Genomic DNA, 13,475 nt, shown 5'->3' with positions numbered 1-13,475 from the left:
GTCCCGGTCCGGTACAGGCGCGACACTGAGGGTTGCGATCCATTGCTGGTCACGAAAAAAAGACAAAAAAAAAAAAAGGATAATTTGTTGTGGAGACCAAATAAGGCAATAGGCTAAAAACACTCTGTAAATCCCATAGTGGTGTACACAGGGGAGTGTAATTAACACAAATGGGGAATGCATGGGCTGTCCCCAAACTGAAGAGCTACTTAGCTATTTTAGGACACCGGGAGATACTTTGGCAAGTATATTTCAAATGGGTTGCAATGCAAATGGGAGGCAGGGCAGAGAAGTAATGTGCTGTCTTAACAGAGATGAAGAGGGGAGAAGGAAATGTGTGTTAGAGAAGACTGGAATGTCCCTAGGTAGAAAAGGGTTACACGTAAGAGAGGAATCTGATGCTTACTTGTTATAACAAAACAAGTTTATTGGATGGACAAGGGCATTGGGATCTTGAGTGGAAAAAGAATTTCCCTAAGAAGTCACTGTTTCCTAAGATGTTTGATATTTATCTATAATCCCGACAAGTCTGAAAAATGACTTAAGGCAGAAGTTGTCAAAATAGACCACTGCAGCTAGCATTTGAGCCAGTCAAATCTCTCATCTCAGAGTTGGGGACTTAGGGGAAATGATGTGTCTGAAGTAACTTAGATAGATATGATATACAGTGCCAGCCACATTCCTGCCACAGCTTTCCAAATAACAGATAGCTGGAAACACGAGGAATACCGGCCCATAACTAAAAAGAAGAATCAGACAGACACACAGAAAGGACGAAGGCAAAAGCAGGACCCATGCCTGGGTTTCCTATGGTTCTCCATCCCCCAATTCCTGCTCAGTTCAAGATCTAGCTCCTTCCTTGCCGTACGGTTCTGACATCCCACATTCATAAAATAAATTTCTCTTTGTTTTTCAGCTAGCAGAACTGGCTTCTGTTAATAGGAACCAGGAGTCTTCAGCAAGCCTAACTACTAACTAGAAGTTCCTTGAGAGCTCACATGTTTCCACAGCTCCTACTACAATGTCCTGCACAGAGCAGGTGCTCAGTAAAGGTAAGATGTTAATTTTGAAGCTTCACAAATCTTCCCTAATATCTCCTTTCCAGAAATGGCTCTCCTCTCTCCCAGAAGTCCTCTCCCATAAGGACCTGTATTGCAATTGCCAATATACTTGTCCCATCTCCCTTTCTAAACCAATGTTCCCATGTCCCAGCATACCCCCACTGGTTCCCATATGGACCCAGTTAAGAGTGGAGGATGTAAAGAAGCTGGAGACCACTGTATTAGAACTGTAAGCTTGTTTATTGCATAAAATTCATCAAGCATCAACTGCAAGCTACACAATCAATGTTTTAAAGGAAGTGAAAGAAGACATTCTAGACTCTCGTGACAGAGAGATGAGTAACATAGAGTTCCTGGCTTTTAAAGAGCTTAGAATTTATTGGGGGATAGACATAAATATACACAACTAGAATATAATTTAAATATAATAATAGACTCTAGAACACAGTCCTCCAAGATCTCAGGGGTTATGCTGGGATGTAAGATCAAAGAAAGCTTCAGATAGTAGGAGATATTTGAATTGAGCTGTGAACCATGCATAGGATTTCCCCAGATGGCAAGAGTCAGGAAGAAGGGCATTCTTACCAGAGGAAATAATAAGTTCAGTGACAAAGAGGGGTGGGCAGATGTGACAATGATAGGAGATTACAATTCATCTGGAAAAGCTAGACCAGCATTTCCCAGAAGATGCTCTGGGGGAAAAAATGTTCCATGGTTGATAAGTTTGGGAAATGCATTCTATATTCCCATTTAGAAATTTAATATGCAGATTTGCCTATCAAAGGCTCTGAGAAATCAGTTAGGAGGCTACATAGATAGTCCAGGGAAGTATGGTGGAGAGCCTTCAGGGCAACAGTGGAAGTGAATACAAAAGAGGATGGATGCAGAGAGATTTCAGAGGGAGCATAATCATGACTTCCTAAATGGAAAAGAGGAACGGGTGTAACAGAACGAGGTTTTAGCCTGTTGGACCGAATAGAAGGCAGTGCAGCCCGAGAAGAAAAGAGAAGTATTTGTGGAAGGTAACACAGGATTTGCTTCAGTCCTGTTGAATGCGAGGAGACTCTGGAGCAAACACATGAGGATATACAGAGACAGTTGTCAGTACAGGCCAGAATCCAGTAGTGATGTTGTTCTTCAAGAAGATGGACAACCAGTAAAATTGCCAGAGGAAAAAATCAAGCCCTGGACTGGGCATTGGATTGGATGAGTCCCAAGGTCCCTTTTGACCCAGAGCTTCTATGATTTTATGGTGATAGAGACCTACACTGAAATGTGTAGATGGTCAGTCTCTGCCTGATGACCACATCCAAGTGCATAACCTTCTGCAACTGGTCATGGAAGTACTGACCACAAAGGGGAGCTCAACATTTGTATACGTCCCACAGAAAGGAAGTGGCTTTAAAGAAATGTATTTAACCAGTAAAATGTTAATAGTGACCCCAGAAAATGATTTCCAGTCTGTTGGATTGATCTCAGTCAGGATAAGTAATAAAAATAAGGTATATTCAAGAATGATCACGGAAAACTGAGCATGTTTCTTGCAATGTACCTCACTAACTCTTACTAGGCATCAGTACAGCCTGGTACAGGGGAGAGAGAACTGGACTGGGAGTCAGGTGGCTGAGGTTCTAGTCCTGACAAGATCACTACATCATCGTATGTGCTTGTGACAATGGCTTGCCTTCTATGTGGCTCTGTTAACACATTTGTAATGTGTGTTTTAAATAATGACACCTTCACTGCTTATTCCTAGGGCTGTCAGGAAGGTTCAATGAGATGGGTTTGTTTTATGAAAGATAATATCAGTAATGGAGACTGCTTTTCTAAATATGTATCCTAAGCTGTGGAACTGGGAAGGGCCCTGGACACTGAACAACATAACATGCTTATTTTGCAGATGATGAAACCAAGGCCCAGACAGAACCGGTGATTTACCCAAGGTCAGACAGGCAGCAAGGCCAGAGCCACCAGCTAGGTAGGAGCTGTTCCTTCCAGACATCACTATCTTCTGAAGACTAAGAGCTGGGACCTTGGCTGGAAAGAAATCACAGGCCAAAAAGAAAATATGGGTTGAACAGCCAACCTATAGCATTCAAAACCCCAAACAGCAAATAAAGCCTGCAGCGTGAGTAGTCCAGCTAACACTCTTTGCCCCCATATTTCTATGAGGTGGGCAATCCTCCTTTGTTTATGTCAACTTGAGTTGGTCACAGTCTTCAGGGTCCCAGACACCTCAGCTCCATGACTTTAGCATACACCAAACCATCCTGTGATGGTGAACTTTTCTACATTGATATCTTCACTGACTAGATTAGAACTTCAGACATATCAATGCTACCCTGTCCTGTACATGCTCTCCTCTCTCACTCCACAGGGAATGTTCTAGGTGAAGGGCCACAATTAATGTCTTTCCCGAACCATGGCAACAGTCTCCTGACTGATCTTCCTGGATCTTGCTTCTTCCCCGTCTTTTTCTCCCCAGAGTTGGCACTGTTATCCTCCACAGTCTCACTTTCCCTCTCTGTCTCCACAGTGTACAGGATGAGGCCCCAAATCTTCATCCTGGCACTCAACCCCCTCCTGGACTAGTCCCAATCTCTCTTTCCAGTTTCATTTCTTCTGCTTCCTTACTTGTCATTTCACATTCCACACTAAACCTTTCCCCGTCTTTTTCTCCCCAGAGTTGGCACTGTTATCCTCCACAGTCTCACTTTCCCTCTCTTGTCTCCACAGTGTACAGGATGAGGCCCCAAATCTTCATCCTGGCACTCAAACCCCTCCTGGACTAGTCCCAATCTCTCTTTCCAGTTTCATTTCTTCTGCTTCCTTACTTGTCATTTCACATTCCACACTAAACCTCGACTCATTGCTAAATCCTGACTACATGCAGGCTTTTCTTCACACTAGTCTCTCCCTCTGGTAGACCATTCTACAAGATTACTTCTGTTTTCTTCGCATCCCCATAGTTTCATGGTTTTCCCATTTTCAGCACGTGTTTCCTTTTATAGTATCATGATGTGTGTGTTCATTAGATGGTCCTCAATGTTGATTCTCTTTCCAACTCCCATTGCGCCCAGCTCAGTGCCTGGAAACTAAGTCTCCACCAGAAAAATAACTTATATTATTTGAGGAAAATTAGATGCACTACACTAGAACTGAAGACCACCATACTACAAAAGAAAAACAGTATTGGCTAAAGATGAAAGCACTGTCAAGCAGCTTCAAATCAGAATTGAGCAGCTGGTTCTCCAAACTAGCATTTGGAAAAATTGGTTTACCTGTTCTCCCTTTTAACTGTCCAGCTGCCTAAGTTGCTTTGAAGTCTGTAAAATGACCAATATCTCCAATCAGAGCAGTGTTTCCTCTCCAGACAGGAAGACTGCTGCTAAATAGAGGAGCCACGCTTGTTTTTGCGGTCTGGCTTCAACGGTGACTCATGCAGTAAAGCCAGAGACTGTCTGTTTTGATCTTTCACTGTTCAGAGCCTATTTACGGTTGTAGTTTTCTTTCTTTCTCTCTCTGCTTTCCTGCCTCTGGTGACTTATCAGAAGGGTCACACACATTTGACAAACGGAACCTGTATAAGGAGACAGAGAGACAGCCTGCGATTGAACACACTTTCAGCTAAAGCCCACGAATGAACGCTTGGGTTTACAGCTCTGATGATAGGGTTCCGGTAATGACTTGGCCTTTTTCTCTCTGATTGAATATTCCCTGGGGCCTGCCAGTCTGGGCTCCTGTTATTTAATGAGGACATTGGAGCACAACCTCAAGATGTCTGCAAAAATGACCTTTTCTTTGGGCTTGCTCCAAATGCAAAGAAAAGTAGAGCTCAGTTAGACAGGGTGGTTCTGGAATACAGCTTTGGAATTCACTCTTTCTCCTGAAGCTCAAAATCATGGAATCACTTACTATCAGAGCCAGAGAGAACCATGGGGATGATCTAGTTAAAAGTTTCCATTTTGCAGATGGAGAAATTGAGGACTAGAAAGAGAAAGCAAGCTGCCATAAATTACATGTCACAATTACAGCAAATCCTAATCAGTGTTCTTTCAAATGGCTTGAGATAAACAGCTAGCTAAATGCTTGCTTTATATAAAGTAGAAGCTTCTCTTAGTTTCTCTTGTGCTATACTGTGGCACTATTCTGCTCTCTTTTCTCTACTCAAGAAGGCTGTTATAGACTCCTACAAGTATGTGGTCTTGTTTTCATCAAGATGGAGATTTCATATGCACATGTTAAAGGAGACCCTTATCCCTAAATGAGAGACTTTAAAGATTATTCTTGGCTATAAATTTTGCACACACTCATTGTGGACAATTTGGAAATCCATAAATAAATTTTGTAAAAAAAGAAAATAAAATAATCTGTAAACTTATTACCTAGATATAACCACACAGATATATATTGTTAGGAACAAATTAATATAATTTTTGCCTTTTTTGTGAATTTTCCAGGTCATTAAATAATATATGTGTGTGTGTATATATATAATTCCAATACTAGAATACATCATAATATATTTAACTACTTTTTAAAAATATGTAAGTAGTTTATTAATGGTTTCCTTAACATCAGTTTAAAGATTGAAGCCCAAGTTAGAGTTTCCCTGAGCTCTCCCACAGATAGGTTAATATAATCTCTGGTCTAACTCAGGACAGTTTAGGGAGCAGAGAGTCATACTATTGATAGCTATGCTGCAACAGAAAGCATAAATCCGAACTGTTCAGGGCAAAGTGGGGCATATCTCACAGTTGCGAAGAATTTCAGGAATTTCACTGACCAGAGGTAACATGGCATAAGGTAAAAAAAAAAAAAAATACATTCCAAAATCAGAAGATTTAGGTCCAAGATTAAAATTCACCATTGTTAGCAAAAAATGACATATGGCCCTGAACCTCAGTTTTCTCATCTCTAAAATGCAAATTATTCCCTGCATCTCAAACCTACTTGCATCTCAAATTCAGGCTATTACCCACATTTGAGTAAGAATGCAAATGAAAGTCTGTTATAGTTGGAATGAGCTATACTGTTGGGAGGATTTCTTTTTGTTTATGGTATTAGAGTAATAGAGATTGGTACTAATATCAACATGCATTGGGGTCATGTCCTAAGTAATTCACATTCTTCCCGAATATAGAATGCAAATGAAAGTCTGTTATAGTTGGAATGAGCTATACTGTTGGGAGGATTTCTTTTTTTTTATGGTATTAGAGTAATAGAGATTGGTACTAATATCAACATGCATTGGGGTCATGTCCTAAGTAATTCACATTCTTCCCGAGTACGTAAATGATTCCTTGATGGTAGACCATTCACCCACAAAAAGAGAATCTGCATTTGCCTCTAGTTGCATCCCACTACACCAAGGGACTACTGGTGTTCTCTTTAATGCTGTTGTTTAATTTTAATGACTACTAGTTAAAATAATAGGCTATGTTTTGACCATGCCAGCCAATTTCCTCTGATAATATTTGGGTTAGTTGGATTATACCTGTAAGATTTGCTCCAGACCAGTTAAGAAAGAAAGTGCCATGAATAGATGCTTAAGTGTTTTGGATACTACCCCCAATGACAAGCAATGCTTGAATTCTCTGAAGCCTTATAATATCTCCCAGGCAGGAAAAAATCATGGGTTCTAAAGGCAGTGAGAATGGTTATCTGCTAGTTGGGTTCTTCTATGACTTATGAGAGAGAGGCCATGATGCTTATAACCCTACAATCGTAGGTGTCAAGATCTGCACATCTGCCATGGTTCTACACTGCACAGAGTAGAGCTTGCTGTGAGAGCTTGACAACTGCATCATGATACATTTATCATTGTCATAATCACCAAGGTAATTATTTTTCAGCTCAATATTCAGTTGAGAAGTTTCATTATCCCATTTATAAAGAGCACCTTAAATATTTATCTTTGATTTATCAGCCTTGGGATTTTTTATGAATATCACTTTTCTTCACAGTACCTCATACAACGCCCTGAAAAGAAATAAGTGTTTGATCAATACAAGTGGTCTTCGAAAAGTTCATGGAAAAATAGAATTGAAAGATAATTCGAATCTTTCCATGAACTTTTCGAAGTACCCTCATATTAGAGAAATAAACAAAATTATTTACATCCCCTTTTCACTGTGCACTTGAAATAATCATACCTCTACAGTAGCCTAAACTCTATCACTTTTTCCTTTATCTGTTCTTTAGTGAAAAGAACAAAAATTTGGAATTAAAATAACTGAGCTTAAATAAGGAACGAAGCAACAACTCCTTCCTACAAAAGAATTCCAGTTAATAAATGTAGATGAAATGAGGAAAATAGAAAATTGCCATTAAAATACCACAATAATAATGGCAGCAAGCAAGATCTCCCAATAGATGTTAGAATCAGTTAATTAATATGTTTAAGTAGAAACAGTATATTTTTATGGTCTCAAAGTGTCACTTCTCAAAATATTCAGTAATCACAAAAGAAAAAAAAAAGTAAATTTACAGTGCTGAAACCCAGCAAATTCCATCTTACCTAAGTAATCAAGGTAAATGTCACCAAAAATACATATCAGCATGATATATCTGATATCATGCCCTGAGAAGGACACATCTCCTCTGTGCTGTCCTTCCCAATACATCTGATAAAATCACAAAAAAACATCAGACAAACCAAAATTGAAGGACATTCTACTAAATAACTTATCAGTACTCTTCAAAAGTGTCACAATCATGAAAGACAAGGGAAAACTGTGAGCAACTGTTTCAGATGACAGGAGACCTGACAATTAAAGTAAGGTGAGACTCTGAATGGGATCCTAGGAAAGAGAAAGGACATTTGTGGAAAAATTGGTGAAATATGAATAAAGTCTGTACTTTAGGGAATAGTATTGCACCAAGACTAATTTCTTATTTTTTATCATTATTCTGTGGGTATGTAAGATGTTAACATTCTGGGAAGTTGATGAGAGATATACAGGAATTCTGCGATTTTTTCATACATCTAAAATTATTTCAAAATAAGAAGCTTAAAACATAACTGAACTTAAGTGCCGACACTGTCACCTATCAGTGAGTAGCATGTGTACAGGTGAGTTACCGAAGTTCTCTGAACCTCACCTTTCATCATCTCTCAAATTAAAGTAACAGTACCTATCTTTTGTTGACATGAGGTCAAAATGAGATAAGAAACATGAGGGCACTTTGAAAACTATTAACTCTTTTTTTTTTTTTTTATTACTTAACTCCTTGGTTTTTCCTGTCCCATCTACCTAAGGTTACCAGATAAAAATACAGGAACCCAGTTAAATTTGATTTTCAGAATAACAATTTCTTTAGTATAACTATGTCCCATGAAATAGTTGAGACATACTTATATTAAAAAAAATGGTTTTGTTTATCTGAAATTCAAATTTAACTAGGTATCTGTATTTTTATTTGCTAAATCTGGCAAATCTATCTCTACTCAACTTTCAATACTCTGTCCCTCTCTTTAAGACACCCTCTTCCTTCCCTCCTTCAGCCTCTTTTTACACAATGCTGGCAGTTCTGGCACAATGATTCCACTCAAGCACCGTGGCAGCCCATGCTCCAGCACAGATGCACAAAGGTTAGTCAATTACAAGACTCCAGTAAAGTGAGTTCACAGAGTGCATGACTCAGAGGAATTTCTCTGACTCATCTTGCAATTGTGCAAAATTTATTTTTAAAATTTTAGGGTATTTTTATGACCCACCCCTCACAACAACCCAGTGATATAAGTGCTGTGCAGATATTTAAGCTATGAGGAAAGATCAGAACGATAAACAACTTGTAAGATGGTCCTAGTAGCCTCAAGTACAAGTCCACCTCTTGGGACCTGTAGCATGGTTAGAAGGAGAGAGTGAGAGAGAAGAGGAGGGATGATTTCTGTACATTTTCACATAAACCTACTAACCATATAGGGAATTATGCCTATCCTCATTCTCCTGATGAGAAATTGAGGCTAAGGAAAGACGAATACCTTAGACTCTTTCTACCTCAGAAGGAAACGATCGTCTTTTTGTTCCAGGCCATTTGTTGCATGTACTTCTTTCTCTTCCATAGCACCTGGTCATCCAGGTTCCACTCAAAGGCCATCTCTTTTGTAAGTTTTTCCTCCTGATTCTCCAAACTAAGTATGGTTTGTTTTATTCTGAATCTCCACATCACTTGAAAAAGAATTTTACCTGGGAATATAGCCACATGTGCCCATATTTTATCTTCTTTTTTGGCCTTGATGGCAAAGATTGTGTTGTGTTCATTTCAATATTTCCTACAGTGTCTTCAAAGCAACTGTGACACTTTCTACATTGGGAGTTGAGAGGCCCAAGCCCTGGTTCAGGTTAACCACTAACTTGGCACATTGGTAACAGTATATACCGTTGCAGGTACAATTTCACCTTTCGTCAATAGCTTTCATCTATTTAAATATGTCATTGCCTGAATGATCTCTAAGATCTTACTAGTTCTAACATTCTGCCTTTTAGGACCCCAGTTTCTGATGGAGCAGGCATCTGAGCAATGGTTCTGTGGTGACAAATCCTTCCTGACTCCTGAAAATAACTTCCCATGGATAACATAACATTTCCTTTTGGTTGAGACTTCCACCATTTCTTCTCCCTGCCTCAGAAGTACATCACAAGGCTCCTCTGTAGGGAATGTTCCAGACTCCAAGGACTCTACAGAGTAAGCAGTAATAGGCTTTTCATGAATCAACAGCATGAAATCTCAAGGCATCTATTTTTCCAGGTCATCTTCAGGAGAGATCCAGCCTTAAAGAGAGCATGCTGTTTCATACTAACAAAAGTCACAAGCTCTAAGTTTATATGTTGTTTTACAGGATATTCCTGCTGGATTTAAGTCCAGAAACTGTATTTGAACCCCACATCTACCCTTTTATAGTAGAATAGCACACTTCATCTTTCTGCACTTCTGGTTACCAATTATTTCACAACAGAAACCATATGAATAAGAGCTGCCCTTCTTTCCTCACAGGGTTTGGCAGGAATCAAAGATACAACTAGCAATGACTTGTAGAGTGCATACCACACACCAGGTACCAAGCTAAACACCTCATGTGTATTATTTAATCCTTTTGATGCCCCTGTAAATGTGGTATCCAATTCCCATTTGAAAGATGAGGAAAGCTAAGTTCAGCAGGTTTAAGCAAATTATACAAAGTCACAGAGCTAGGACGTAATAGAAATGGGGTTGAGACCCCTGAAAACCATGCTTTTAACCACATGTCCCCCATTTGCCATATGAAAATGCTTTAAAATCAGAAAGCATCATGCACATGAAGAAATTCTCACTTAGTTCTCATAACACACCGGGAGATGATAAGGCAGGCGTTTTTATCCCCACTTTGTAAAGAACCAGTGATCAGTCTTACACCCAGCTAATAAGTGACAAAACTAGGAATCAAGCTTGTTATCTGGTTCTATGACCAGATTCCCCCAAGAAAGAAGCATAACCTTCAGGTTCTGTCTGAAAGTAGAACATAGTTTTTTTTAATATTAGAAGAAGGTCATGCAACCTTGCAAGAGTATGGTTCTAACCACCATGTGTCTCCTGAGTCAAATTGACTTATTTTATCTGAAACAAGGTTTTTTCTCAGTGTCAGCAGGTCATAGCCCAAAATGGGCTTTTCTGTCTTATGCATCATCCCCCAAACCAAAATTGCCAGCAAAGCCCTGCTTCCAGAATTTTTATTATCTATAATGATGCTATGAGCTAGGGAAAGAGCCCAGCTCTGTTCCACGCATCAGCAGTGCTTATGGTGCTGGCAGAGAGAAATCTTCCTTGCACTTTGTTAGAAAAGTTAACCTGATAGGAGACAATAAAGATGGAATGCCATCAGGGTGATGTTCTTGCAGAAACATTTTTCTGTTAATTGAAGACATTTTTATAATAAAATAAAATATACAAAAAAAAAAACAACAAAAATCTTGCAGCTCCATTTTCTGAGCAGGCAATGGAATCTCTCAATGAAAAAAAAAAGATGTCTGACAAAAATTCTGCAGAGGAGAATGGTCTTTTCTGAAATCTGAGGCCTTTGAGCTGTGAGAATCTTAATGTGGGGCTGGAAGGTGCTGCTTCGTTTGTGCCTATGATTAAGAAGACATGTGAATAGAGAGACCAGAGAAGCATTAAGTGGGGGAGGAGTTGTTTACATAAAATCTGTAGGTTTTTATTTCCTTGCCAATCCCCCACCTCTGTGAACTTCGAAAGGGGTGGAATTGGGGGAGGGAAAGAAGCATTAATCAACCATAAACAAACAATCCTGGAAGAACATCATATGGTCTGACAGGCCCAAGACTCAGTGAATAATAAGCTCCTTTATTTATGTAGCATTTTATAGTTCACTGTGCAATTTCAGTTAGATCATTCCTTTTGATCCTCAAAAACAATTAGAGCGGTCAGCTGGGGTTAGTATCTCTGTTTTACACCTGAGAAAACTGAATCCAAGAGATGGGAAGAAACTTGCCCACGGTTACACAGCTAGTTTGTAGCAGAGCAAGGATTTGAATCACATTCTCTGACTCTAGAATACAGGTTTTCCCACCCATTATGCCACATTACCATCATCAAGGAAATGTGGAAAACAATAAGAAAAACTTATTGTTTGAGTATAAGCAGGCATTTTTATGTAGTTGCCTAGAAATGAATTAAATAAATAAAATCTACCATTACTATCCCAGGTTGGAAAGCAAGAAATATAAGCCAACATTTAGAGTAGAAAGAGACCTAAAAGATCACCTACTAAACTGAAGATGGGAGAGGCTAAAGTGAATCACATAAAATCTCACTGCAACATCTGCTATTGCTTTAGTAGAAAGTTTATTTAACTTTCAGGCTAATAAACTAAATGTTAGGATTTCCTTGACATGGGTTATTCTAAAACCTACTAAACTGAAGATGGGAGAGGCTAAAGTGAATCACATAAAATCTCACTGCAACATCTACAATTGCTTTAGTAGAAAGTTTATTTAACTTTCAGGCTAATAAACTAAATGTTAGGATTTCCTTGACATGGGTTATTCTAATACAAAGACAGTTCTCGTGTCTGCTGTCATTTTCCTGTTCAACAAGCATTTATCTTGCACAGTGCCAGTTCTGATCTTCCCAAGCTGAATGTGAAGATATTTCAGTAGTTTGGTTTCATGAAGGAAGAAATAAAGATTTCTATTTTCAGCACTGACCATAAAATAACACATGTTTATGTAAGATCAATAGTTTCCTCATACATAAAATGGGGAGAACATTACCTCCTGCCGCCAGGATTGTTAGAGCATTAAATGAGTTAATAATGATAATTTATATATCTATATCTATCTATTTATCTAACCATTTGTTCTAGAAAGCATTTATAAAAATATGTGTTTATAAAACAAATAAAAGAGGAAATCCTTCACCTGAGGAGATCTGCGGGGACAAGAGTAACCCCTGGTCATCCACGTCAAACAGTGTAGTCTGAAAATCGCTGCCTTGATTTACCGCACAACAGAGAGCTCTTGCCGCCTTTTCTGAGCTCCCATTGTACTTTGCACACACCCGTTTCTAGGCCACCATGTTTTATTGTCACAAGGAATGTTTCCGCCTGCCCCGCACGTAGACTGAGGCCCCTTGAAGACAAGAACCATGCCTGATTCTGTGTATCCACTCGAGAGCCTTCCCCCCCCAATGCTCCCACACCCAGGAACTCCTGTATTAATGTGCTCTGAATAAACATGTGGATTAGTGAGGAAATGAAAAATAAGTATCTTTATGATGGTACTATTCTTGAAAAAGCTGAATAATCAGAAAAAATACAATGGAGTAAACACAGAACTCTGCTACATTACTCTAATGCATTTCAAAACTTAAACAATCATAGGGTAACATCTTTATTTTGCAAATGGAGGAGATGCCAGCCCTGATGGGCCTGCCAAGGCCAGCAAGTCAGGGTCTGAGTGAGAGGAACTCAGGAGTATACTCCCCAGGTACATTTCCAGTCAAGGGAGAATTGCTCCTGTCAAGTTAAATCAGCCAAATGCTCCTGATTACCCGAGGTCAAGAGCACATGAAGCAAACCATATCTCAACTCAGGCCAAGGAGAGGCTTGATAGAGTGCCAGCAAGAACAATGACTGTTTTACCTTACAAATGCTGAGGGGACAACATGTTCCTTTTAGCATTAATTGCTTCATTCAGAAGAGCCATTTAAAATCCAAGTCTGGTCTTTTTCTCTGATGAGCAATTTCAGGCTGCCTACCAACGCTTTTGTTTGCTGGGAGGAGAGAGGAAGAGAAAGTATTTTGTTAAGGCATTTTAATTTTCATATTTAATGAAACAGATTGGGTAGCAGGTTCCTTTGATTTTTATTTTTCTGTTCCCTGAATACCTTCTTGTGTATTACATATTCTGCTGG

At 39.2% G+C, this 13,475-nt stretch overlaps 1 protein-coding gene across 1 annotated transcript in view; it reads right to left on the bottom strand.

Annotated features, from left to right (window-relative positions):
- Positions 1-13,252, bottom strand: part of TPRG1 (tumor protein p63 regulated 1) — a 192,057-nt gene extending 178,805 nt beyond the window's left edge. The window contains exon 1 of the mRNA XM_008580087.1: positions 13,204-13,252. Coding sequence (XP_008578309.1) covers positions 13,204-13,242 — 39 coding nt within the window. The 5' untranslated portion in view covers positions 13,243-13,252. The remainder of the gene's footprint in view (positions 1-13,203) is intronic.
- Between the last annotated feature and the right edge of the window lie 223 nt (positions 13,253-13,475).

This window comes from Galeopterus variegatus, unplaced genomic scaffold, assembly GCF_000696425.1.
Source record: "Galeopterus variegatus unplaced genomic scaffold, G_variegatus-3.0.2 Scaffold83, whole genome shotgun sequence".
Lineage (NCBI taxonomy): Eukaryota > Metazoa > Chordata > Mammalia > Dermoptera > Cynocephalidae > Galeopterus > Galeopterus variegatus.
The sequence above is the reverse complement of the archived record's forward strand: the minus strand, read 5'-3'. Positions and strand labels throughout refer to the sequence as shown.